The sequence below is a fragment of the Humulus lupulus genome, chromosome 7, assembly GCF_963169125.1.
Source record: "Humulus lupulus chromosome 7, drHumLupu1.1, whole genome shotgun sequence".
NCBI classification, from domain to species: domain Eukaryota; kingdom Viridiplantae; phylum Streptophyta; class Magnoliopsida; order Rosales; family Cannabaceae; genus Humulus; species Humulus lupulus.
In genome coordinates this window covers 19,305,641-19,333,087 of record NC_084799.1, presented here as the reverse complement: position 1 = coordinate 19,333,087, position 27,447 = coordinate 19,305,641, and the positions used below count along the sequence as shown (strand labels likewise).

Genomic DNA, 27,447 nt, shown 5'->3' with positions numbered 1-27,447 from the left:
AGGATCTTGTGGGTCCCATCTTCAGCCAGAGAATGACATTGAAATATATAGTTGCATTTTCTGAGGAAACGCGGTTGAGTAATATGGCTTTAATGGAAAAATAGTTCAATTTTATCTTTCATAATGGAAAGAAGCGTAGAACTCGGTTAATTGCATCTGAAATCTCACATCATTTGAATAATTTACAATGTTCTGACGTCTGTCATGTCACAATAAGTTAAAGCTCCAATTTTGGCGGCCTCTACATTTCTTTTCTATTTTCCAACGTACGGGGTGGTTTTATTAGTTTCTGAAGAGAAGAAAGGACATGATTTGTTTGTTCTTTTGTCGAAATGGGTTTCTACGAGCGTTGAATTAAGTTGATAAAGCCACATTATTATATACATGGAGCTTATTATAGAATTGAGGAAGAAAGAGAGATTGAATTGGTGTTTGTATAAGCTTTTCTGGTTTTTCTCAAATGGGTTCTCGTATTTCTCATCAAAAGTCCCATGGAGATGATCAAGTTGGTTTTTTCTTAAAGGGAAATGTTGCAATTTCTTTTTGATTCAAATCGTTGTTTGCAAGACCTGGAATGGGGAGATTTCTTAATGGGTTCCTATTGCCTATGCTGCTTTTGTTAGGTAAGAACCGCACCTTGTAGGTAGTTCTTAACATTGAGAATTTGCTACCTTTTAATAGTTTTCGATTCTTAGTGTGCTTTAAGCATTTGAAAGATTTTACAATGCGTCATTTGGAGTGGTCGAGTTTGGATTAAGTGTTTTGAGCTAAATTAAGTGAAGATTATTGAATGAAATATATCTTTGTTGTTCTACAAGTTTCAAATTTATTCTTTGGTTATTTATAAATTTCATTTTTGTTTCAAGATGACCTAGTGAATGATATAGTTCTTAAACTTGACTGAATTCTTTTCTCTTCTTCAAACAGCGGCTTTACTAAGTTGGAGTTTGATATCTCTTGCTGATTTGCTGGCCTTTCTTTTCATTCAATATGCTGCTCCAAAAATTGGTAAGCTGCTCACAGCTTTTTGTAAGCTTAAACCTCTATTTTCTTGAGTACTTGCTTTTTTATTCACTCAGAACAGCGTGACATAATTATGCTATCTATTTGTTTGTGGTATTTAAAGAACAGCGTGAGTACTTGCTTTCTTTGTATTTCGACTGTTTCTTAAAACTAAATGTAAGATGATATCAGGTTCTCGATATCTAAGGAAACCCTTGGTAACATGGTCTGCTTTCATCTTTTCCTTGCTGGCTATTCTTTCACAAGCAATATTTCATATTGTTTTGGCTATTAAGGGGGATCAATGGAGTGTAGCTGACACTCGTTGGGCCAGATTAATTGGCTTTTTACAGTACGTAATGGTTTCTTTTCCTTTGATTATTTTTAAATTTCGGTGCTAGGCATGACTTAGTTTTTCTTTTTAGTTGAACAAAGACTCCAAACTGAAGTGGGACGGTTTTGCAGTGTGCAAGCTTGGATATCTCCATCTATAATCTATTTTCTGGTTATCCAAGTACTCATAGCTTGTGTTGCTCTATATGAAATCTATGGGAGTATGTCTGGTCTGGATTCATGGAGAAATTCTTGTTTCAGGCACCTTAACACTTCTGCTGCACTTATAGGTTAGTATTTAGATTATCAGGTGAACAATTTTTTCTTCATAAACCTGATTACTTGCACTGTTCATTAGTTTATCTTTGGGATTCTGTGTTTCTCTAGCAGCATTTAGAACATTATAAACTAATTTGAGTACAATTTTTCATTTATATACAGCAAGGGTAATTTGCAATTTAACATTAATTGATTCAGTTTTCAAATAATTAGATTTTTAATTAACTTGTGGCCGTTTTCTGATTTTGCTTCATGGAAGGTTCCCATGTCAGGGTTTTATGTTGCTTATTGTTGCCTGGATTACAGCTAGTTGTGGGTATCAGTCACCCTTCTTGGACTTCTTTACCTTTTTTCATATGTAGCGGTATTGGTCTTGTCAACTGGTCTCTAACAAGCAATTTTCTAGGCCTCTTCCGGTACACATTTTACACTTGGAGAATCATTACTAATCGGCCAAATTAAGGACTTACTGCTTTACTGAGTTCTATTTATTTATATGGACTTGAAGGTGGTGGAGACATATTCTGTTGTACGCAGGCTTCAACATCATCTTGCTGTATGCATACCAACTTCCAATTGAATATTCAGAGAAACTTTTATGGTTTGCTAATTTCATTGGCCTATTTAGAATATCTGCAAACTCAGCCTGGTCGGAAGTTTGTTCTGCTGTGTCTCTTTTGCTTTTCTATATTATAGTAAGGGTTCTGTTTGACATTATGTGTTCGCTAATGCTATGTCTAAATAGTTATCTGTCTCACTTACAAATATGCTTGGTCTGAATTTTGCTCTGTTGTGTCTCTTTTGCTTTTCTATATCATGTAATTATTTTGTTTGACATTATGCATTCACCACTGGTGTTCCGTTTAAATCCTCACTTACAGTTACAAGTATATTTGGTGTGACTTCATTTTTCATCTTTTGATCTCCACAGCTATCCTGGATTAGATGTGACCTAGAAGAAATGGATTTCATTGTATCCACTGATGAGAGCAACTTGACCGAGCAGCTTCTTCCTAAAAGGCATTCATTTTTTATTCGTGAGTCAAGGTACATTAGCATGGCCAATTCTAACATTCTCTATCTCATCATCATCTATTTTTTTTTTCCTTTTTATCTCTCATCCTTACTGCATGGTAAATCTACTTGATCTGTTGTTTCATAGTTCTTATTCCACATAATGTTATCAAAGGTGAAATTTATACTTGTTTATTTTTATGTAATGCAGATCAGGAGTGAAGCATACTAATGTACTTTTGCGCAGAGCTGTCTTTCGTACTTTCAGTATCAACTTTTTCACTTATGGCTTTCCGGTAGGCATGCCATATCATTTTCTTTTCTTTTGAATGTTTGCTTATTACTTTTATGTTCACTTCTACTTGAGAGCAAACTCACACTATTATGCATACAAACCTTAGTTTTTTACATTCGTCATCTTGAAGTTTAATGCAATTTATGTAATTTCAGATATCCTTGCTTGCTCTCTCATTTTGGAGTTTCCATTTTGCAAGTCTATGTGCATTTGGATTAGTTGTATACGTTGGCTATGTTCTTTACGCCTTTCCACCAATGCTACATTTGCATCGACTGAATGGTTTGCTTCTTGTTTTCATTCTTTTCTGGGCTGCTAGCACATATGTCTTTAATGTGGCATTTACATTCCTTAACAAGGAGCTGGACAAGGTAAACTCTGTCCCTCATATGATTTGGTCTCATTTTTTGTAAAAACCGTGACTTTTTTTGTGAGATCTTTTGAAAATATTGGCAGGACATGGTGATATGGGAAACCATAGGCTTATGGCATTACTCAATACCGGGGCTTTATCTGCTGGCACAATTTGGTCTTGGTGTTCTTGTTGCTATGGGCAATCTGGTTAACAATTCTGTTTTCTCGTATTTGTCTGATGGAGAGGGACCATCTACGATTGAAAGTTCTAATGTAGAAGGTGATTTAAAGAAACTATGTTAACTTCTCTTAGAAAATAGTTCATATTTTTATCACCATGTAGCAAAGATTTTCATATGTAGATGGCTTGTTACTTTTTACTAACTGCAATTTAATCCTTAGTTTCCTTTTATTTCTTATACAGTTTTTTAGTTCTCCTCATCTACTTTTACTAATAAAATTGCATTCTGTTCGAACTTTCAGGGAAAGAAGAGACTATTGTTTTCATTGTTGCTACAATTGCATGGGGACTGCGTAAAACTTCTCGTGTTGTAGTGTTGGTTCTATTACTTCTAATGGCAACAAAATCTGGCATTATACATGCTGTATACAGTAAGTACAATGATTATAATATTTACTTGCATGTATGAATATCCTGGAATCACCAGCTCTCCTGAATATTGTTCTTGGTTCTTGTAGACCAACTTCCCTGTTCGGTGATATTAAATTTTGCTGATATACTGATGCCACCATTTTCTGTTTTATACCACAGTGATTTTCTTTATGATTCATCTACTACGGCATACTGTTGGTAGAAGACTACGCATTTCTTTAATTCTACTATGTCAGGCACATTTTTCTCTGCTGTACATTCTTCAACTTAATGTAATATCCAAGGCCTTCAAGCAGAAAGGGTCATTTTTTATGGACATTCTCTCAGACTTGGGTAAACAACCGAATCTGTCCAAATTCATAGTTTCCTTTTCTATATAAATAATTCAATTGATCCCGTTTTATGCTTTGCTTGTTGCAGGCCTTCTTAACCAAACTAGTGGTGAATTCCTACCAATGGCTCTGCTTGCATGCTTCTGTTCCATTCACAATCACGGGTTTGACATGGTTTTTTCATTCTCAGCAATTGTGCAACGTGCTCCCTACCCTCCAGTTGGCTTTAGCATTTTGAGAGCTGGTTTAATTAAATCAGTTCTTCTGTCTCTAAGTTCTTCTAGGGGGTACCCTCAAATCAATTCTTCTCATGGTATAGTTCCATTCAAAGTTTCTTCGACATAAATAAGTTACACTGGGCAAACTGAATCCTGCAAATTATCTAATGATTTTGGTATTTTATTTTCAGAGAGAAAGATAGCCTCTTATCTGAGTGCAATGGGGCAAAAGTGTCTCTCAGCATATCGATCATGGGGAACCTACATTGCCCTTTCAACTATTCTTTTTACAGTATATCTTGTAATACCTAACTACACTTCATTTGGTCATCTATTCTTCCTCTTACTTTGGTTGATTGGAAGACAAATTCTGGGAAAAACAAGATGGCAGCTTTGGTTTCCTATAAAAGTTTATGCAGCTGCAGTCGTTGTATTGATATATAGTATGAGTGTCTTCACCAGCTTTCAGATATGGTTGTCAAGAATAGTCGATCTTGAGTCTGCATTTGGATATAAAAATAAAGCTTCAACAATAGAAAATATTTGGGAATCACTAGCTATATTGGTTGTAATGCAACTGTATAGCTATGAGAGGATTCATAACAATAATTTTTCAGAAGACGACTTTGATGGGCCAGAAATAAAAGCACTCTCATTTATCAAACGCCTTCTGATATGGCACAGTGAGAAGATTCTTTTTCTGGCCACATTTCATGCATCAGTTTCTCCAGTGAGTGCATTTGGTTTTGTTTATCTTCTTGGTCTAGTCATAAGTTCAATGTTACCAAAAACTTCTAGGATTCCTTCCATATTATTTCTATTGTATTCAGGATTTTTAGCAATGGTTGAGTATCTCTTCCAGATGTGGGGTGACCAGGCCGAGATGTTCCCTGGTCAAAAACACTCTTATCTGTCCTTGTTTCTAGGATTGCAGCTGTACAAGCCAGGATTCTCGGGTATAGAATCAGGCTTGCGGAGCAAAGTTTTGGTAATAGCTGCATGTGTACTCCGGTACAATGTCTTTCATTGGTTGAAAATAATGCCACATGACAATGGAAACAGAGGCAAATGGGATGAGCCTTGCACTTTGTTTGCCTTAAGTGAAGCAACAAAAAATGAAACAGACAGTAAACCAACAAGCCGCACCTGGTCATCTTTAAACTGTGCCCTTTTTCAAGGGCCAAGCGTTGTATCTCCTGAAAAAGGGTCTTCTGATGGCATTAACAACAGCACATATTTATACAATTATTTCTGGGAAAGTTCCAAAGAGAGCCGTAAATGGAATAGAAGAAGGATTCTTTCTTTGAAAAAGGAAAGGCTTGATATGCAGAAGACTAGTTTGAAAATATATATGAAGTTCTGGATAGAGAATATGTTCAATCTCTTTGGCCTTGAGATGAACATGATAGTACTACTTCTTGCCAGCTTTGCCGTGATAAATGCCATCTCTTTGCTGTATATTGCTTCACTTGCTGCTTGTGTTCTTCTTCATCGACATATCATAAAGAGACTGTGGCCTGTGTTTGTGTTCTTGTGTGCTTCTATTGTCATCATTGAATACTTGGTTCTTTGGCAGAATTTGGCCGCAGGGAAGCGGCCTGCTGCACAAGTGCCCTGCCATGACTGTTGGAGAGCTTTTGAGGTTTATTACAACTTCTGCAAAAAGTGCTGGCTAGGTATCCTTCTCAAGAAATATCTTAATATTCAGGTTAATTGAAAATTTTCCTTATGCTTTAATAAGCAAGCACAAACTTCACGAACACTCAACTAGAAAACACTAACATCTTTTAGTTTTGTGAAAACCATTAGCGATCACTTCAGTATGCGCTTAATCACTACTTGTGTTTATATGCCTGCATAGATGATATTTATATTGTTGTTTTGCAGTACCTTTTAGTGCACTTTTCCAGTATTATGTCATTAGCTAGTTGTTCTGTCGTTTACTTTTGTTGATAGAGACATGCTATACACATACACACACAACACTAATATGATAGGTTTCCAAGTCACTATAGAAACAGTATGTCCCACCTTAAAAAAAGGTTTAAAAAATGCACATATTTTGTATGTATAAAATATGAATTTCTGGCATTGCTGTAAAAGAAAGTTAACAGGCTTATTATTTTTTCCCTTAAAATTATATCGTTAGGCATATATGAATGCGATTTGAAGATAATTTTTGCAACCATGTTACATTGTGCAGGAATCATAGCTGATGATCCCAGAATTCTTATAAGCTATTATGTTGTGTTCATGTTCTCGTGTTTTAAGCTTCGTTCTGATCGTTTGTCCATTCCTTATGGATCCCAAATATACAGAGAAATGATATTTAATTGCTATAAAGCATCTGTTTTAAGTGATCTCTCATTTGAAACAAAAGGTTTATGGACATATCTCGACTTTCTTAGGCTCTACGGTTATTGTTACTTACTTGATCTTGTTCTTGTTTTAATTTTGATCACTGGGACCCTTGAATATGATGTCCTGCACCTTGGATACCTTGGTTTTGCACTTGTTTTTTTCCGAATGAGGCTTGAGATATTGAAGAAGAAGAACAAAATCTTCAAGTTCTTAAGAATGTACAACTTTGGTCTAATTGTCCTCTCTTTAGCTTATCAGTCTCCCTTCATAGGGGACGCCATTGAAGGGAAATGTGATACAACAGATTACATTAGTCAGGTGATTGGATTCTATAAATATGACTACGGTTTTCGAATCACTTCAAGATCTGCTCTTGTTGAAATTATCATATTCATGTTGGTGTCACTTCAATCATACATGTTTTCATCCAAGGAGTTTGATTATGTGTCGAAATATCTCGAGGCAGAGCAAATTGGCGCCATAGTGCGTGAGCAGGAGAAGAGAGCTGCTTGGAAGACAGAACTTTTGCAGTACATACATAAATCTGAAGAGCAAAAGTGCCTGAGAAATCTGCAGGTTGAAAAGATGAAGTCAGAGATGCTAAACCTTAAAATCCAGCTTGACAGCATAACTATTACCGCGAGTTGTGGTAACAATTCTCCAGGAAGTGAAAATGTTCTAAGAAGAAGAAAATCTTCCTTGAGTTTAAATAGAGTGAATGGAATATGGGGAAGTGGAGAAAATGAGTTAAAGAGAGAAGACCTTAGTTTGAGCTCTGATGCTATGTCGGATTTTGATACAATTGAATCTCCAACAAGTGAAGGAACTGAAAGTTTGTTAGCAGAATCCTCAAAGCATATGATAGATAATCTTCATGAGATAACTCAACTAGAGATTAAGGCCACTGATTCTTATAGTCTTGTGGATTCAGAAAGAAGAGATAGGGAAAAGTTGAAAACAAGAGGAAACCCCATAATTTCAGCAGTTCATCTTATTGGGGATGGAGTTTCTCAGGTTCAGTCCCTTGGGAATTTGGCAGTCCATAATCTTATTAATTTCTTGAACATAGAACACAAGGGACAAGATTCAGATGAGCATTCTTCTGAGGACGAGGTGTATTATGAAACAGAAACTCAGAACATGTGTAATGAACAAGCAGAACAAACAGCTCATGTAGTGCGATTAAGTAGTGACAGGATCATGTCTGATGCTACATACTCCCAAATTGGTATCATTCTACGTTACATGTGGAGTCAAACGAGATCAAATAATGATGTCGTTTGTTACTGCTGCTTTGTCATTGTGTTCTTGTGGAATTTCAGTATGTTATCCATGGTATATCTCATGGTTCTCTTCTTGTATGCTCTTTGTATAAACACTGGCCCAAGTCATATATTCTGGGTTGTTATGCTTATTTATACTGAGTTTTGCATACTACTTCAGTATCTATACCAAATCATCATCCAGCATTGTGGGTTTACCATTAATGCAAGCTTACTCCAAGAACTTGGATTTCCGGCTAACAAAGCTGTGTCGTCTTTTGTTACAAGCAACTGGCCTCTTTTTTTAGTGTATTTATTCACTCTTCTACAAACCACCATAACAACAAAAGATGGTGATTGGGCAAACATGGCTACAGAATTCAGCTTTAGTAAGAGAAAAAATTATCTCCAGCAAGATCTTGTGAAGAGTTATAGTTGCCGCGAGAGAATAAAAAGATTGCTTTTACCTGTAAGAAATGTTGGTAGACAGTTTATTAGAAGGGTGCACAGGTACTGGAAATCACTTACAGAAGGAGCAGAAACTCCACCTTACTTTGTACAGCTGTCCATGGAAGTTAGACTGTTGCCTGATGATAGTATCCAGCCAGAGAAAATTGAGTCAGGAATTAATAGGTTGCTTAAGATCTTACATGATAAAAGATGTAAAGAAAAGAACATGAACCGATTCCACTCACCAAGTCGTGTTCGAGTTCAAAGCATTGAAAGTAGCCCAGAAAATACTGATGTAGCTTTGGTTGTTTTGGAGGTTGTGCATGCCTCTCCTTCATCAGAATCTAGTCCAGCACCAGCAGAGTGGTACACATCACTAACTCCAGCTGCTGATGTTGCCAATGAGATTTTAAAAGCTCAACATGATGGAGTTCTAAATTGGATACGATTCCCATACCCAATACTCTCTGTGATTGGTGGTGGGAAAAGGGAATTAGATTTATATGCCTATACATTCTGTGCAGATTTGGCTGTTTTTTTCTTAGTTGCCATTTTCTACCAATCTGTCATAAAGAATAACACTGAGTTTCTTGAAGTCTATCAGCTTGAAGATCAGTTCCCAAAAGAGTTTGTATTTATTTTGATGGTAAGTGTGTTTGATTAAAAGCTCACTGTATAGTACTCTTGGCACCAAATCATATCAATTGTGTTTACCTTGCAGGCAATCTTTTTCTTAATTGTGCTTGATCGAATCATTTATCTTCGATCATTTGCCACTGGGAAAGTGATTTTCTATCTTTCCAACCTTGTTCTCTTCACTTGTTCTATCACAAGGTATGCTTGGAACATGGAGCCATCACATAGATATGCGGGAAGATTAGCCTTGCGTGCTGTATATCTAACAAAGGCAATTTCTTTGGCTCTTCAAGCCATACAAATCCGGTTTGGGATGCCAAACAAGAGCACTTTGTACAGACAGTTCTTGACAAGTAGTATTTCACAAATTAATTTTATGGGTTTTCGAGCTTACCGCGCTCTTCCATTCCTTTATGAACTTCGATGTGTACTTGATTGGTCTTGCACAACTACATCTTTGACCATGTATGATTGGTTGAAAGTAAGTCTATTACTTTTTTTTCTTAGACTATTTTCCTAACTGTTGTTGTTATTACTTATGGATCTCGTATGTGTTTTTTTCTAAGTTGGAGGACATACATGGAAGTTTGTTTCTTGTCAAATGTGATGTGGAACTCAACAGAGCCAGCCATCAACAAGGGCAAAAGCAAACCAAAATGACAAAATTCTGCAATGGAATTTGCTTATTTTTGGTATTAATTTGTGTTATATGGGCTCCTATGCTGGTAAGAAGAATCTTAAAATAAGTCAACTTCTTTTATGACTTGTCTAAATTTGTCAAATACCACAATTCTTCATCTTGAAATTAAACTCAACAAAATCAAATTTTCAAGATACCCTGAATTCATTCGCTTGAATATGATTCTTAACAGATGTATAGCAGTGGAAATCCCACAAACATAGCAAACCCCATCAAAGATGCCAGTGTGCGAATCGAAATAAAAACAATCAGTGGAAGGCTGACATTGTTTGAAACTACTTTGTGTGAAAAAATATCTTGGAGCAAACTCAACACAGATACTAAGTTAGACACGCATGATTATCTAAGTACATACAATGAGCAAGACATTCAACTGATATGCTGCCAAGCTGATGCAAGTTCCTTATGGCTTGTCCCTCCTGTTGTTCAGACTAGATACATGAATTCTCTTCAGAGAAGCATGGACATTGTGCTCTCTTGGCAATTTACTAGGGACAGGCCAAAGGGAAAGGAAACAGTGAAATATGAACTAACTGTTCAAGATCAGGATCTTCCTAAATCATCAGAAGTGAGGGAAGTTTTAAATGGTACTGCCAATAGTTTCACAATACATAATCTATACCCAAGATACTTCAGGGTCACTGGCTCAGGTGAAGTGAGGTTTCTTGAAAATGCGGTACGTATGTTCTGATATACATAAAATCTAATTCAGTTTGACTATAAATCTAGCTCCAAGAACTTGCATAATTATATACTATATCTGAATAATACACAGGCTGATCTGGTCAGTGGAGAACTTGTTCTGAATAGGGGCAATCCAGAATGGTGGTCTTTCCATGACATAGATGAATCAAATGTTGGTGGATGTGGAGAGTTAGCAGGACCTTTGGCCATTGTTGTGTCTGAAGAAACTCCACGTAAGCTTCTCTAAAGAAAAAACTGATCATTTCAGGTTTTTGATTCTCATTTCACACACAGATACAAAAATATATAGACTTTGGATGTAGTGTGGCTTCGGCACTGGTGCCATTGGAAATCTGGAATAATGTACAACATTATTAATGTAATTTTATTCTTAAATTGCTTCAGTTATGCTATATATTACTCTAGATTGCAGCATTACTAGTACTGGAGCAGCATTACATCGGCCCCTAGATATATAATATGATAGTATTTTGTCTTTTTGGTATTGACAAAGTTGATATATAATTCCAGAGGGCATTCTTGGTGAAACACTGAGCAAATTCAGCATATGGGGTCTTTACATTACCTTTGTACTAGCGGTTGGTCGGTTCATAAGACTACAATGTTCTGATCTCAGAATGAGAATACCATTTGAGAATCTTCCTTCTTGTGACAGGTAAACTTAAGTCCTTTTTTATTTTCTTGTATAAACTTGCATTTGTAAAATAATCTTTTTTGGTACTTAACTAAGCTTTTTACATGATTTTTGATGCAGATTGCTAGCAATATGTGAAGACATTTATGCAGCAAGAGCAGAAGGTGAACTGGAAGTTGAAGAGGTTCTATATTGGACACTTATTAAAATTTACCGGTCACCCCATATGCTTCTTGAGTACACCAAACTAGATTAATTTTATAGTGAAAGTAATTGTATAGGTTTTTATTTTATATCTCATGTGTCATGTTCTATTGTACGACAAATTATAATAACCATGCAATACTGTTAACATCTAATAAATAGTTCTTGTAAAATCAATACTACAAAACAACAATAATTAATCTCATCACAATTAGTTTTATTAACATTTGTTTTTATATTGTATATTATACTACAAAACACTAAAAAAATCAATAAACATCAATAAAAATAAGATATTGCAAAAAATACAACAATTCACGAAAAAAGAAAACTAAATATACAATCTAACTTGTGTCATCAAATTATAAATATCATTCCAATTGGTAAGTATCATCCATCTTTAGATAACGAGTAAATGGTGCTCATTCAATAATTTGTTCAGATTGGATCGATAATAGAATATTGATTACCATAAATAAACTTATGAGTTTAGTTAGATGATGTATTTGATCATAGATAAAATTTTTAGGAGTAAATGCATATTACGAGAGATAGTTAGGAGCAGAACAATACTAATTTGTTATACTGAAAGCATTTGAATACAAATTCAAAAACTAAAAAGCAAAATCATAGCAAATTGATTAGTTGTTCAAAAATAATTACCACTTTATATACCTAATCATCTTTATTCTTCTGCAAGAATATATGTTTTTTTTTAAAGAAAAGACAGATCTATCATGAAGTATATATGGGATAATATAAGATGGAATATATACTTCATGATATAGAGACTTAGACTAAATAATATACTTATTTGTGGAATCACTAGTAATTATGTATAATAATTGAAATGTATGGTTATAAAAATATTATAAATATATATAAGATGTGTCATAACATCACAATAGTCGATATGTCCGAGTGGTTAAGGAGACAGACTTGAAATCTGTTGGGCTTTGCCCGCGCAGGTTCGAACCCTGCTGTCGACGATTTTCCTTCTTTTCTTTATAAAACAAAAAAGTTCTTATATTACACAATGCTTCAATTCTAGATATTTTCTTTTATTATTTAAATATCTTTATTTATTAAAATAATAGAAAAATGAGATAAATAATAAACAAATAATTAATTTAGAAAGAAAAAGAATAAAAATAACTAAAAAAATAACAAAAAAATGTTTGAAAAAGAGGTAAGCTAGCTTTATCTAGATATGGAGTTAAAAATATGGTGAACTAAAGTAAAAAAATGGTTTAACACATCTAATAGATTGTGTGTATTTTTGATAATTTTAAGTTAAATTTTATAATTTTAGCTATTATAATTAGTGAGCTAAAATAGATAAGTAGTTTAGCTCATCCAATAAAGTATATTTTTGAGCTGAATTTTATAGTTTTAGCTATTATAAATTATCCTTACAACAACGATAGGTATGAAACCACAATGATTTAAAATGGTAAAATATTTATTTATGTACATTACAATCTTTTTTCTATCTTCTTCTTCGTCAATCCTGGCAACAAAACAAACTGATAAGCTTCGAAATGTTAAAAATATCAACTTGCAGTTTGTTGTTTACAACAGATATTTACTAAATTGGGGATATATATGCATATATATATATAGTGACTTAGAAAGTCCCTAACTTTGTTGTCGTTTCTTAAAATATATACCACTAGCTTGTAGCTAGCTAGCATCCACCGTCACCACCCTACCCTTACCTTGTGTGTGCAGCTCCAAATTTGATTTTCTGAGGCACAGAAGAGTCAACCATTATTAATTCATACGCGTTATGACTATCTATATACACATCCATTATTAATTCTCAAGATAAACATTCTCATCATCTGCATGCCACCAAAAATTAAAAAAATAATAAACAGTACACAATCAACTTGGGGTTGGGGGAAACTATCCAAATATCATGTATTAACGCAATACTATAAATGGACTTAAAGTAGTCGATCGGCAATCGTCATCAAATATCACTTGCATGCACGCCCTACAAGAGTTTGAGTTTATATTAATATTATGTGCAGTGGAACTCGAAACTTTAGGCAGTCGCTAGCTAGCTCTTATCCTTTGGAGCAATCGATTTTATATAATATATATATATATATGTGAAACAAGATAATAATGTAAGATTATCTTTATATATAGATCAATGTTAAGCACTTATATATTTAATATCTTTATTATTATGTGGGATCCGATCATTTAAATTTGTGTGGTTATTATAACTAATGAGTCATTATTATTTGTGCTTTGTGAGTGTCCCATACTACATTAATATTAACAAATATATACTCATCAGATTCATGGAAAAATATTGATATTTGATATCTTAATATGTCCAATATTACAAGATGGCACCGTATGATTGTGTAGAGTCCAAGAACTTTACTTAGCTAAGATAGATAATAGTATGATAGTATTTATAGCATTATCTTTGTTACTGTGGATTTTTGGTTCAGACCAGGAATTATTTGGACACTCATAGTAATACTTATAGATTTTCTAAGTTTAATCTATAGTTTAAGAATATTAAGTATAACCTAAGGTTTGATTAATGTGACTGATATTAAGGATTTTATTATTATATTATAAGGTTTAGACATCAACCAATAGGATTTTAAGCACATGTTTTGAATGGTAATTAAGGATTAAGATTTTTGAGGATTAAATATAATAAGGAGTAAAGTTTGAATGTTATAGGGTCAGTCAGCAGCTTTGAGTACGTTGAGGGCTTAGTCAAGGCTGTTTACTCCATTCAAACTTAGCTAAAAATGTGTAATTTCGTGTTTAAATATTCAGCGTGTGCCGATATATCGCAGCTATAGGGGGCGATATGTCGCAGCACGTAGATACGGAAAACACGAAACGATGCACGGTCGCCTCGGACATACTGGCCCAGGCGATATATCGCCTACAGGGGGCGATATATCGCCTCCTTCAGCATGGATTCAAACTCTTTTGAATTCATTTCCTTTCAGCCATTCAAACTCCTTCAACAGTCCAGCATCTTTTGAACGAGTCTTCAGCCTCTGCTGAACGATTATTCAAATGATTTTCACCTAAAAAGCCATTATTTTTATTCAAGTAAAATCAAGATATTTTCATTCCCAAACTCTATAAATAGGACCTAGTACCCAGCCATTATTCACCATTTGCTCTAAGTTCAGAGGCTGCTAGTGTTAAGTGAGTGAGAGAGTGTAAACACTTGGTTTGGGGAAAAACTATAAGCTTAAACATCATAAGCTTATCAAACACTTGGGAAGTAAGTGAGTGCTATAGTATTTCGGTGGATGTTAGATTGATCTTGCAATCTTTGAGGTAAACCCAAAACTCTAGTCCTTTCTGTATTCTATGTTATTTCTTTTCTCAAAACCTTCTACTCAGTCCCCTAACCTTATTCTTATTTTTGGTTAGGGAATCCAAGCTCTTAAGCATATAAGTTGGTAAGTATGTTTTTATGGTTTAGTCTTTCCATCTCTTTCATTTCATCTCCTTTCTTTAGACTCACTCTTTCTTATGGTTTTAGGAGTGTTCCAAAAGTCCCAACTCAGTCCATAATCCCGGTAACTTTGGTAAGGAAAATAGGCTAGAATTAATATGTTATGTGCTTATGTTATCTATATGTTTATGTTATTAAAAGTGTTATGATATGTATATGTGTATGTAGGCTTGGGCATATGACCCATATGACTAACAAGACCCCAAATGGGTTATGGGCATATGACCTACTTAGCTAGTAGGACCCCATTAACCCCATGGGCATATGCTTGTTTAGTCTATGGGACCCCAAGTAATAATGGCCATTATAATAAGTGTATGTTATATGTATTATGTTAAGTCTTTATGTTTTCTTATGAAATTGTGTATATGACTATGTGTTAGGTTTTTCCTTGCTGGGCATTAGGCTCACTCCTTTCTGTTTATGTGCAGGAAAATAAGCTTAGAGGCGGTAAGATTCGTGATGCTTGGGAGGATGTGTATCGATGATGAATGGAGTCAAGGGGCCGAGCGTTATCGATTCGAGGATGTAGTCTCCTTTTATGTTTTTTTTTATGGTTTTACATGTATTTTCCGCATTATTATGTAATGTCTTTTATTTTAAATCTTATTTTGTTTTAAAGACAATGGGATCCCAAAATCCTTCTTAGTATTCGTTTTTTGTAAATAACTCTTATTTTCAAGTTACTCAATAAATTATGGTATTTTCGTAAAATGTAAGTTTTTATGTATAGTTTCGATAATGGTCCAATTAGTCTAGATTAGTGGGTCATTACAGTTGGTATCAGAGAAAACGGTTCCTTCGCATGAAGTTCTCCTCGATACACATGCTCAAAGCTCCGAATCGGACCGCCAAGTAAGTGTTTAAGTTACAAGTTACAAGTTACTTTGTCTATGTGTATAGCTAACGACTTTAGTGTTTATGTTTCAGTTAAGAATGAATGGAGCTTTAAGCAATGAGGATATCCGAGCCATTAAGGCTTTAAAAAGAATAAGGGAGCCAAGAAACACCGTAGGAGCACTAGAAAAGATCACTCGAAGATTGATCTTGTTCCACAAAGAGATAGGTCACCTTCAAGAGTCTAAGCAAATCATGATGAGAGCTGCAGAACAATATGTCCTAGTAATTAGGCTTTTAAAAGATTTTCCTTCAGCAATTTTAACTTTAGAAGAAATATGGGAGAATATAAATAATGATGATGACTTACAAGCAGCCCTAAGATATTATTCTCTCATACTTAAGTTCACCTATGATTTAGAGTTTCAATTCACTAATGAGCAACAACATAGGATCTTCTTGAATCTTCCCCGAGGAAATTTTGAGGCTCAAGACAATGATGACTATAAGGAGATAGATAATGATATGCTAGATGAAGGATCGGATGTAGAAGATCCTGATTTTTAGAATAGCTAGTTTTTCATTGTTTGTTTTGTTTATTTCTTTATTTTATGATTGTAATAAGTGAAAATCTTTTTCCAAATTAATTTCATGTTATTTTATCATGTATGAGTTTGATTTTATTTTCGCAATCATAATAAGTAATAAATAAAATGAATAATGACCAAGTTCAGTGAGGGTGGATACAAATCAATGAACCAAGTTTCCTTATTGAGAGTTAGGGGGCCTTAGTAGTGGGAACGATTTTACTGATCCCAGCCCTCCCTCAATATGGTTAACTTTGGAACAAAGATAAGTTTCGAGCCTGAGAATTAAGTCATATAGGATGATTAGCAACACACTTAGAAAATAAAGATGACTTGTTTTTCTAAGTATAGAAACCCACTCTAATAATAAATAAAGACCTATATAATTTTTCATAAGAAGTCATAATACATAGGTCCGAGATATGTTTGTTTTAGAATAAGTTTTTGCCTTAGAGCCTATTAGGGTAAGTTCTAACAAGTTCTCGACTGTTAGAAATTTTGGTGAAAATGTCGCTCCGAAGATCTGCACGCACCAACGGAAACGCCTCCAACGTTGATTCCAACGACCAATGATGCCCTCCAGTTCGCAGAAGAGGAGTGCGTGCTACTACTAGCCGCAACGCACCGACACCGTCAGCTGACAACACCGCGGAAATCGCTAGACGGCGACAACAAGTCGAGGAACTCTTGCAGCAACAACGTCAACAGGCGCAGACTCAGCCTCAGCCTCAGCCTCCGCCGCAACCGCAGTCGCAGCTACAACAAATGGCCCTAGCACCCCAACAAGTTGGTCCATATGGGGGATGGCCAGTGACGCACTACGCGCCACATCCAGTACCGAATATGGAGTCAGTGTATGAAAGGTTCCGCAAACAGCACGCTCCAAACTTCAAAGGGACTATAGACCCCTTTGAGGCAGAAGAGTGGCTAAGGAATGTGAAGCCAATTCTTACGCACATGAATCTCAGTAATGCAGACCGCATATCCTGCGTCTCGTCATTACTCAAGAAGGATGCCAGAGTATGGTGGGACTTAGTTCATCAGACTAACGATGTCACCACCATGATATGGACAAGATTTGTGGAGCCATTCCACAAGAAGTATTACACCTCGGCATTCATCGCTAATGGTAGAAGAATATGCTCGTCAGTTCAACAGATTAGTCAAGTTTGCACCAGAGTTGGTCCCAACCGACTTTACGAGGTTGACCAAGAGGACTTAGACCAAAGATGGAATTAGGGGTTAAGTTAGCAAACCTGGGAACCACTACCTATGCCAATGTTCTAGAAGCGGCAATCGAAATAGAAAGGATTCTGATGAATGTTAGTGAGGAGAAGAAGGATTAAACGATGGTTCCAGACCAAAGTCTTTGCATTGACCCAAGGAGGAACCCATGCTAAGGATTTACAGGTCAGATCCTATCCTCGATAGTATATGTTCTAGTATCACTTGATTGGTAGCTGTATACTCGTAGATCTCGTTAGGAATGATAGAAAAACTAGACAAACCTAGTGAAAGATTTAGAACTAGGTTTGTGACCGAGTTGCCTTCGGGCAAAGTAGTTCTATCATCACGAATAGTACGAGGCGTACCGATCAAGATTGAGGACATAGAACTAGAAGGAGACCTGATAGAGCTAGTGGTCAAGGACTTCGACGTAATACTAGGCATGGATTGGCTAGCACGGCATGGCGCAACGATCGACTGCAAACGCAAGAAGGTGATGTTCGAAACTCCTGACGGCCAGAGACGATGCTTCATGGGACAAGCTTCAGGATTACGCACCCCGTTAGTATCATCTCTCAAAGCTCAGAGAATGATGGAGAAAGGATGTCAAGCATTCTTAGCCAACATCACGAATGTGGAGAAGGAGACATCACTCAAAGTTGGAGATGTTCGAGTCATACAAGAATTTCCAGAAGTTTTCCCCGATGACTTGCCAGGATTGCCGCCAACTAGAGAAATAGACTTCACGATAGAATTAGTACCGGGCACCGAGCCTATCTCTAAGGCACCATACCGGATGGCACCTACGGAACTCAAGGAGTTAAAGACGCAGCTACAAGAACTCCTAGACTTGGGTTTCATTAGGCCAAGCCATTCACCATGGGGAGCTCCGGTACTATTCGTGAAAAAGAAGGACGGAAGTATGCGCATGTGCATAGACTACCGTGAGCTGAATAAAGTAACGATTAAGAACAAATACCCGCTACCTCGGATTGATGATTTGTTTGATCAACTCCGAGGCGCGACTGTATTCTCTAAGATCGATTTACGGTCCGGGTATCATCAGCTCAAGGTAAAGGGGGAAGATATTCCTAAGACAGCCTTTAGGACTCGTTATGGACATTACGAGTTCTTGGTTATGTCTTTTGGTCTTACTAACGCGCCAGCCGCGTTTATGGACTTAATGAATAGGGTCTTCAAGGACTACTTGGATAAATTCGTCGTTGTGTTCATCGACGACATTTTAATTTACTCCAAGGATGAAGTGGAGCACGAGGAACACTTGAGGATAATTTTGACGCGATTGAAGGAGCACCAACTCTACGCGAAGTTCAAGAAATGCGAGTTTTGACTCTCACAAGTGGCGTTCCTCGGGCACATCATATCAAAAGACGGAGTTGCAGTAGATCCATCGAAGGTAGAGGCCATGAAGGATTGGCCTAGACCAAAGAACGCGTCAGAAGTAAGAAGCTTCTTAGGGCTAGCAGGTTACTATAGAAAGTTGTAGAGGGCTTTTTCTAAGATAGCCACTCCACACACCAACCTGACCCGGAAGCAACAAAAGTTTAACTGGAACGATAAGTGTGAAGAAAGCTTCCAGTTGCTTAAAGATAAGCCTTGCTCAACACCAGTACTTAGTGTACCGACACCCGACGATAAGTTCGTTGTCTAATGCGATGCATCAAAGCTAGGATTGGGAAGCGTGTTGATGCAAAAACGACAAAGTGATAGCCTTCGCCTCATGTCAGTTAAAGGAGTATGAACAACGCTATCCAACTCACGATATGGAGTTGGCAGCGGTGGTCTTTGCGTTAAAAATCTGGCGCCATTATCTTTACGGAGAACGGTGCGAGATTTATACGGACCACAAAAGTTTAAAATACTTCTTTACTCAGAAGGAGCTTAACATGAGGCAGCGCAGGTGGTTAGAGTTAGTAAAGGATTACGACTGCGAAATCCTATACCACCCGGGGAAGGCAAACGTAGTTGCCGATGCACTTAGCCGAAAAAGTTATGGGAACTTAGCAGCCTTATCCGGAATAGAAAAGCCACTGCAACAGGAGCTTATCAGTGCCGGAATAGAAGTGGTTGTAGGCAAGCTGGCTAACTTGTCTATCCAATCGAATCTGCTAGAAGACATACAAAATGGTCAGAGACATGATGATTCGCTAGCAACGCACATGGATGCAGTCAGAGAAGGCAAGACTACAGATTTCTCAATATCCAGTCAAGTTTTATTGAGATATAAGGATCGGGTATGCGTGCCAGACGATCAAAGTATTAAGAAGACGATCCTAGAAGAAGCGCACAACACCCCATACTCGGTTCATCCAGGGTCTACCAAGATGACTCATGACAGCAAGTGAAGGCGGAGCATCAGCGGCCTGCAGGATTATTGCAACCGCTTAGCATACCGGAATGGAAGTGGAATGATATAGCCATGGACTTCGTGACGGGTCTACCAAAGACGAACAAGCAGCATGATTCCGCTTGGATAGTAATAGATAGACTAACCAAGTCGGCTCATTTTCTGCCTGTTAGAACGTCATGCACGGCAGACCAATATGCAACATCTACATCCAGGAGATTGTACAATTGCATGGAATCCCCAAGACGATAGTGTCAGATAGAGGATCGGTATTTACGTCAAGATTTTGGAGAAGCTTACAGCAAGCTATGGGTACTAAGTTAAGCCTTAGTACAGCTTTCCATCCTCAGACAGATGGGCAGTCTGAGCGTACGATTCAGATCTTAGAGGATATGCTACACGCTTGTATACTTGATTTCGGAGGATCGTGGAACAAGTACTTACCACTGATCGAGTTCTCGTACAACAACAGCTACCAGTCGACGATCGAGATGGCACCTTATGAGTTGCTATATGGAAGAAGGTGCCGATCACCATTGCACTAGGACGAGGTAGGAGAAAGGAAGCTTCTAGGGCCCGAAGCTGTTAGACAAGCTCAAGAAGCAGTAGCGCTTATTAGACAGCGTATGCTTGCAGCTCAAAGCCGACAGAAAAGCTATGCGGATACCAAGCGACGCGATGTGGAATTCCAAGTTGGAGATCAAGTCTTCATGAAGATATCTCCTATGAAAAGTGTCAAGCGGTTCGGAAAGAAAGGCAAGCTTAGTCCCCGATTCATAGGTCCTTTTAGATATTGGACAAAGTGGGAACAGTTGCGTATAGACTAGCCCTACCGCCAGCACTAGCCGATAGTCACAACGTCTTCCACATCTCGATGTTACGCAAATATGTGTCAGACCCATCTCACGTCCTCAAGAACGATACGATAGCGCTCCAGAAAGACTTAAGTTACGAGGAACGAACGGTTAGCATCCTAGATAGAGGGATGAAGCAGTTACGGTCCAAGAACTTTCCTATAGTCAAAGTCCTATGGAGCAATAGTTTTGAATGCGAGGCAACGTGGGAGTTGGAGGAGGACATGCAAGGCCGGTATCCGGAGTTATGTGATAAGTAAATTTCGAGGACGAAATTCTTTTTAGTAGGGGAGAATTGTAGAGTCCAAGAACTTTACTTAGCTAAGATAGATAATAGTATGATAGTATTTATAGCATTATCTTTGTTACTGTGGATTTTTGGTTCAGACCAGGAATTATTTGGACACTCATAGTAATACTTATAGATTTTCTAAGTTTAATCTATAGTTTAAGAATATTAAGTATAACCTAAGGTTTGATTAATGTGACTGATATTAAGGATTTTATTATTATATTATAAGGTTTAGACATCAACCAATAGGATTTTAAGCACATGTTTTGAATGGTAATTAAGGATTAAGATTTTTGAGGATTAAATATAATAAGGAGTAAAGTTTGAATGTTATAGGGTCAGTCAGCAGCTTTGAGTACGTTGAGGGCTTAGTCAAGGCTGTTTACTCCATTCAAACTTAGCTAAAAATATGTAATTTCGTGTTTAAATATTCAGCGTGTGCCGATATATCGCAGCTATAGGGGGCGATATGTCGCAGCACGTAGATACGGAAAACACGAAACGATGCACGGTCGCCTCGGGCATACTGGCCCAGGCGATATATCGCCTACAGGGGGCGATATATCGCCTCCTTCAGCATGGATTCAAACTCTTTTGAATTCATTTCCTTTCAGCCATTCAAACTCCTTCAACAGTCCAGCATCTTTTGAACGAGTCTTCAGCCTCTGCTGAACGATTATTCAAATGATTTTCACCTAAAAAGCCATTATTTTTATTCAAGTAAAATCAAGATATTTTCATTCCCAAACTCTATAAATAGGACCTAGTACCCAGCCATTATTCACCATTTGCTCTAAGTTCAGAGGCTGCTAGTGTTAAGTGAGTGAGAGAGTGTAAACACTTGGTTTGGGGAAAAACTATAAGCTTAAACATCATAAGCTTATCAAACACTTGGGAAGTAAGTGAGTGCTATAGTATTTCGGTGGATGTTAGATTGATCTTGCAATCTTTGAGGTAAACCCAAAACTCTAGTCCTTTCTGTATTCTATGTTATTTCTTTTCTCAAAACCTTCTACTCAGTCCCCTAACCTTATTCTTATTTTTGGTTAGGGAATCCAAGCTCTTAAGCATATAAGTTGGTAAGTATGTTTTTATGGTTTAGTCTTTCCATCTCTTTCATTTCATCTCCTTTCTTTAGACTCACTCTTTCTTATGGTTTTAGGAGTGTTCCAAAAGTCCCAACTCAGTCCATAATCCCGGTAACTTTGGTAAGGAAAATAGGCTAGAATTAATATGTTATGTGCTTATGTTATCTATATGTTTATGTTATTAAAAGTGTTATGATATGTATATGTGTATGTAGGCTTGGGCATATGACCCATATGACTAACAAGACCCCAAATGGGTTATGGGCATATGACCTACTTAGCTAGTAGGACCCCATTAACCCCATGGGCATATGCTTGTTTAGTCTATGGGACCCCAAGTAATAATGGCCATTATAATAAGTGTATGTTATATGTATTATGTTAAGTCTTTATGTTTTCTTATGAAATTGTGTATATGACTATGTGTTAGGTTTTTCCTTGCTGGGCATTAGGCTCACTCCTTTCTGTTTATGTGCAGGAAAATAAGCTTAGAGGCGGTAAGATTCGTGATGCTTGGGAGGATGTGTATCGATGATGAATGGAGTCAAGGGGCCGAGCGTTATCGATTCGAGGATGTAGTCTCCTTTTATGTTTTTTTTTATGGTTTTACATGTATTTTCCGCATTATTATGTAATGTCTTTTATTTTAAATCTTATTTTGTTTTAAAGACAATGGGATCCCAAAATCCTTCTTAGTATTCGTTTTTTGTAAATAACTCTTATTTTCAAGTTACTCAATAAATTATGGTATTTTCGTAAAATGTAAGTTTTTATGTATAGTTTCGATAATGGTCCAATTAGTCTAGATTAGTGGGTCATTACAGATTGTTTAGCGATATTCCATATTATTTATTAAGTTCGAATGTGTGAAACTCAAATTAAATTGCATCAATATCAGTACGTCCAACTCATTGTAGTATTGGACACTAGTACTCATAGCAATTTTGTTCAAGAAAAGTAGATTCGCTTGGCTAAATAGCTAGCCTTTGGGATTAATTATACTAAAGGATGTTATTAATATATATAGTAGCTAGTCAACGACAACTTCTCCTATACAAGAACCTTGCTACCTAGTTCATGATTTCTATATATATAATTGTTTATAATGCCCTAATCCTATATAGTTTGAGTTCCTTGTGTTCTCAATTCTATATATATACTTAATAATAGCAGTATAATAATGCAAGAAAAGAAGAAGAAGTGTTATTTACTCAAAGGAAAGTAGTCACTTTCGGTTACTTTTTTGATCAAGTTGACTATACATATACATGCTCTTAAATATATAAAAGCCTCATCATCATCATAATCATCATCTCATCTCCTTATCCTGATGGCTACACATCACGATATCAAAACTATCTTATTTAAGTTCTCTTTATTAGAAGCTTCACGCTATACATATATATATATCCTTAACCAATCCATTCATGCCACGATATATCTCTCTCTTTAACAACAACCTCACTGCATTAACTTTTTTGTTGTTGTTGTTGTGTTTGCAGAACTACTTTACCAACTACTTAAACTTTATGAAATTTTTAAAAGTCAAACATGTTTAATTAATTCTCCTACCTATTTAATTATTTGCATGCATTATATGCAGGCTGATATATCAGCTTTATTAATCACTTACAAAAAAAAATCATGTAATTTCATTGTTTTAGTAAAAAACTTTTCATATTAAATATACAATTTAAATATTAAAATAATATATCTCTAATTAACAATATTTATGTATATATATTCAAGATTAACTTTAAGAGGCCGTAATTACGAAACAACACTTATAATATATGTTGGGAATGAGAATGGAAGAAAATCCATTTTTATTTTATTTGGTTATAATGTAAAATATTAGAATATCATTGTTGATAATTTTTTTTTTATAACTAAAACGGAATGGTTATTCTTTCACGAGATCAAGAACAAATACCATATTTCAACGAGCGTTGTTATTTGAACATCATAAGACGTGATACTTTATAATTAGTTATTGATATCTCATAATAATTATTAAATTAAAATATGCGAGACTCGATATTAAATTTTAATACTAATAATAATATGTAGCATGTCACATCTTTATATTATTGGACACTAATAATGACTCTTAACAATTTTCTATTTCAACACATAATTTTGTTTTATTTCATTTATTCTTATCCTCATTTTCATCAATTTATGTGTTTTGATTACTCTAAACCAAACAAAAACTTATTTATCTTAATTGAATATTCATAATGTAAAACAAATTTCAACAATTTTGTTTTTTTGGGTATGAAAACGAAAGGATAATAGACTTTGTTGGAAGATAATAGAAATGCTACTTTTAATTGATTGTTATCTAACTAGCTAATAACCCTATATATACTACTTTCCACACAAAAATGACAATTGTAAATGATAAATATGTTATTTATTTCATTATTCATTTTTTATTTGTTGTTAATTATTATTTTGTGGATGTGCGTGCGAGAGCTGAGCCAAACAACCTTGCCATGTCTCATTATTAACCATCTTCCAGAGAATCCACCGTTATCCACACCACACCACATCATACCAAAATATTCCAAATTAGGGTTGGGGACACATATTGTAACTCGTACATATATTACGAAAACAATATTATGTGTGAAAAATAATAATAATAATAATAATATAGTACTAACTACTTGTGACACATAACATGAATTTTTATATATGTAGATCCAAACCACAACTCATCATTATGTACTTGTCTTTTGTACTCTGATATTCATCATTAAAAATTACTTAATATTATTCTCTCTTTCTTCCCTTCAAAAAAAAGAAAAAAGAGAAAAAATTCTGTCTTTCTTTGATCATGAAAAATGAAATAGCTGTCTCTTTCTCTAAGTACGTGCCAACTCAGACTAATTCCCTCCACACGTGACTTCACCTGGTCGTCACACAATGCGTCTGTCTCCACACGTGCAAGTGGTGTTGGTGTTGGTGTTGATGATATTGGTGGTGGTTGTGGTTGTTTACTACCTCGTCGTGACATCGCCGTAATCCTTCTCCACCACTCACCGGAACCTTCATTTCCCGATCATCGTCACCGCCTTCTTCTTCTTCTTTCAATTCTGAAATAACCTCTTCCGGAACAACCTCTTTCTCTTTTTCTTCTTCTTTTTGATCAATACACTCTTCCTCCTCTTCTTCATCTTCCTCATCATCATCATCTTCTTCTTTTATGAATTGTAATCTCAACCGTCCATCTTCACGATAGGCCCGGAGAATCTCCGGCCGATGAATCCTAACCTCAGTGAGCTCCAACCTCCCGTCCTTCCTCACCGCCCGTAGATAAAAACTAGGCTGTCCATTCTGGTTCAACGAAGAAAGAGGCGGCGGATACTTCTTCACTTCATGGGGTTGATGAAGATGACGAACCCTACCACTCCTCCTCCCACGGCATTTCGCTTTTGTCGACGTTGACCACGGCCTGGAGGTCAAAGTCAACTCCTCGTCGACGTTGTCCATGACGTGATCATCCTCTTCCACCCTCCGTTCATCGGAACTTTCGAAGCCAAGGCTCTCTGTGCACGACATCAGTCCGTTAACGCCGCCGCCGATATCGTCGATGAAGCCGATCCCACGGCCGTGCGAAGATGACGAAGCTTTAAAGGAATTAGTAGCTGTGGACTCCAAAACGTTAGTTTGACGACGTCGTATGGTGTCATCATCATCTGCGGCAGTGACTAGAGTACCTAAACCTCCGGGTGTTTGGGAAGGTGTCGTGAATGGAGAAACAATGAGGTTATTAGTAGCATGATTAGTGTTATCATCATCACAAATCTCATGATGATCATGGTGATCGTGAGGAGGTGGACTAGTGGTTAGGCCTAAAAAAGAGTGGACACTTTTTCTACAAAAGGTAATCATGATTGGGAAAAAGTTGTTAAGAGAAAGGAGGAAGAGAAAAGAGAGGGAATAGAGGTATAGGTAAGAAGGAGGAAGAGTAGTAGTAATAAGAGAAAAAAATAATGAAAAGGTGAGGAACTTCATTTGAAATTTATTTAGGTTTTGTAAAATTATAAATAGAAAATGATGAGAAGGAAAAAGGGTGTAGAGAGCTGGGAGATGAGGGTACTATTAATAATATCCTCACGCCAAAGATAGGGAAAATGAGAGTTGGTATATATGGGGTGGTGGAATGGTTAAGAGAGTGCCAACGAAACAAAATTCAAAAAGGAGCCGTAGTGTGATATAGAGAGGAAAAACAAACGGGGTTTGGGCGGGTCCCATGCCGTGATGGCCCAGCACTATTCTCTTCTTTCATTCAATCTCCACCCCCCACACACACACACTCCGCCGGCCTTCTTTTGTCTTGCATTTCATTTCTCATCATCTTGAGTTTCCCAACGCCCCCCTCAAACTTAATTACCCTCTTTCTAATTATTTTAATTTTATTACCGTTATGTCATTATAATTAAATGTATCAATTTATTTCTTTATTTATTATTAATTTTTTAAAGGAACCACTTCTTCATTTTTGGGGAGTAAAAATTAGGAAAGGGCTTAATTAGTCATTTTTTTATACTAAAACATATTTTACACACTACTACAAAAAAGATTTTTCTCTGCGTTATTTTTCCTTAATACACTACGTTTTTTTGAGAGTATTGAGAACCATGGTGTATCCGACTGCAAAGAAAAGTGTTAAAAAATCGTGAAGAAAATGCATCATTTAATTAGTCATTCTGGATATAAGTTATTAACTTTTTTCCAAGCATGTGAATCTGTAGGATGTCGGAGTTTACCATCTTTCACTCGTTTAGTCTCATGTCATATTAAGTTTTCAGAGTGTTCTGCATTTCGATATAACCGCTTAAGCCGTGGAATCAAAGGCAAGTACCACATCACTTTCTAAGGAATAAGTTTCCTAATATCCTTACTCTTGTTAGGTTTGTAGCAGGGTAAATCACATTCATGGCAAGTGTCCACGTTTGCATACTCTTTACGATATATATATATATAACACAATCTTTCGGACATGCATGGATCTTCTCATACTTCAACCCTATGCAATTTTAAGTTTTCTTCACTTCATACGTAGACTCGGGGAGTCAATTATCTGACGGCAAAATCTCCTTAAAAGCAGATAAAAATTGACTAAAACATTTATCGCTCACTCCATTTTCTACTTTTATGTTGTAAAATTTCATCATCGTTGGTAATCTTTGTTACAGACAACCATTAAATAATGGTTTATCTATATCTCTAACCAATTTATCGAATTGTGAAGGATCTCCAACAAACTCTTCTTATGCTTC

General features: G+C 36.2%; 2 protein-coding genes and 1 non-coding gene across 7 annotated transcripts; 2 read left to right on the top strand and 1 right to left on the bottom strand.

The window, feature by feature from the left end:
• Positions 1–93: 93 nt before the first annotated feature.
• On the top strand, positions 94–11,612 carry LOC133790862 (piezo-type mechanosensitive ion channel homolog). Of its 5 annotated transcripts, XM_062228680.1 has the most exons (21): positions 94–623; positions 928–1,008; positions 1,195–1,354; positions 1,468–1,625; positions 1,874–2,030; positions 2,123–2,309; positions 2,546–2,661; positions 2,840–2,924; positions 3,079–3,294; positions 3,380–3,557; positions 3,761–3,889; positions 4,050–4,223; positions 4,311–4,535; positions 4,632–6,116; positions 6,644–9,159; positions 9,235–9,630; positions 9,716–9,874; positions 10,022–10,525; positions 10,625–10,766; positions 11,065–11,209; positions 11,309–11,612. In XM_062228680.1, the coding sequence occupies exons 1-21, from the start codon at positions 575–577 to the stop codon at positions 11,442–11,444; spliced, it is 7,398 nt and encodes a 2,465-aa protein (XP_062084664.1). In that variant the 5' UTR covers positions 94–574; the 3' UTR covers positions 11,445–11,612. The 5 variants fall into 5 exon arrangements, with proteins under 5 accessions (XP_062084664.1, XP_062084669.1, XP_062084665.1 ...); XM_062228681.1 differs by lacking the exons at positions 94–623; positions 928–1,008 and having other exon boundaries at positions 1,217–1,354; positions 1,428–1,625; XM_062228683.1 differs by lacking the exons at positions 94–623; positions 928–1,008; positions 1,874–2,030; positions 2,123–2,309 and having other exon boundaries at positions 1,217–1,354; positions 1,428–1,625.
• Positions 11,613–12,299: 687 nt separating this feature from the next.
• On the top strand, positions 12,300–12,381 carry TRNAS-UGA (transfer RNA serine (anticodon UGA)). Its single transcript has one exon. It is a non-coding gene; the product is annotated as a tRNA-Ser (tRNA).
• A 12,447-nt stretch (positions 12,382–24,828) lies between these two features.
• LOC133790860 (uncharacterized) lies at positions 24,829–26,289 on the bottom strand. The gene has a single exon (XM_062228679.1). The coding sequence runs from the start codon at positions 26,177–26,179 to the stop codon at positions 25,070–25,072; it is 1,110 nt and encodes a 369-aa protein (XP_062084663.1). The 5' UTR covers positions 26,180–26,289; the 3' UTR covers positions 24,829–25,069.
• Between the last annotated feature and the right edge of the window lie 1,158 nt (positions 26,290–27,447).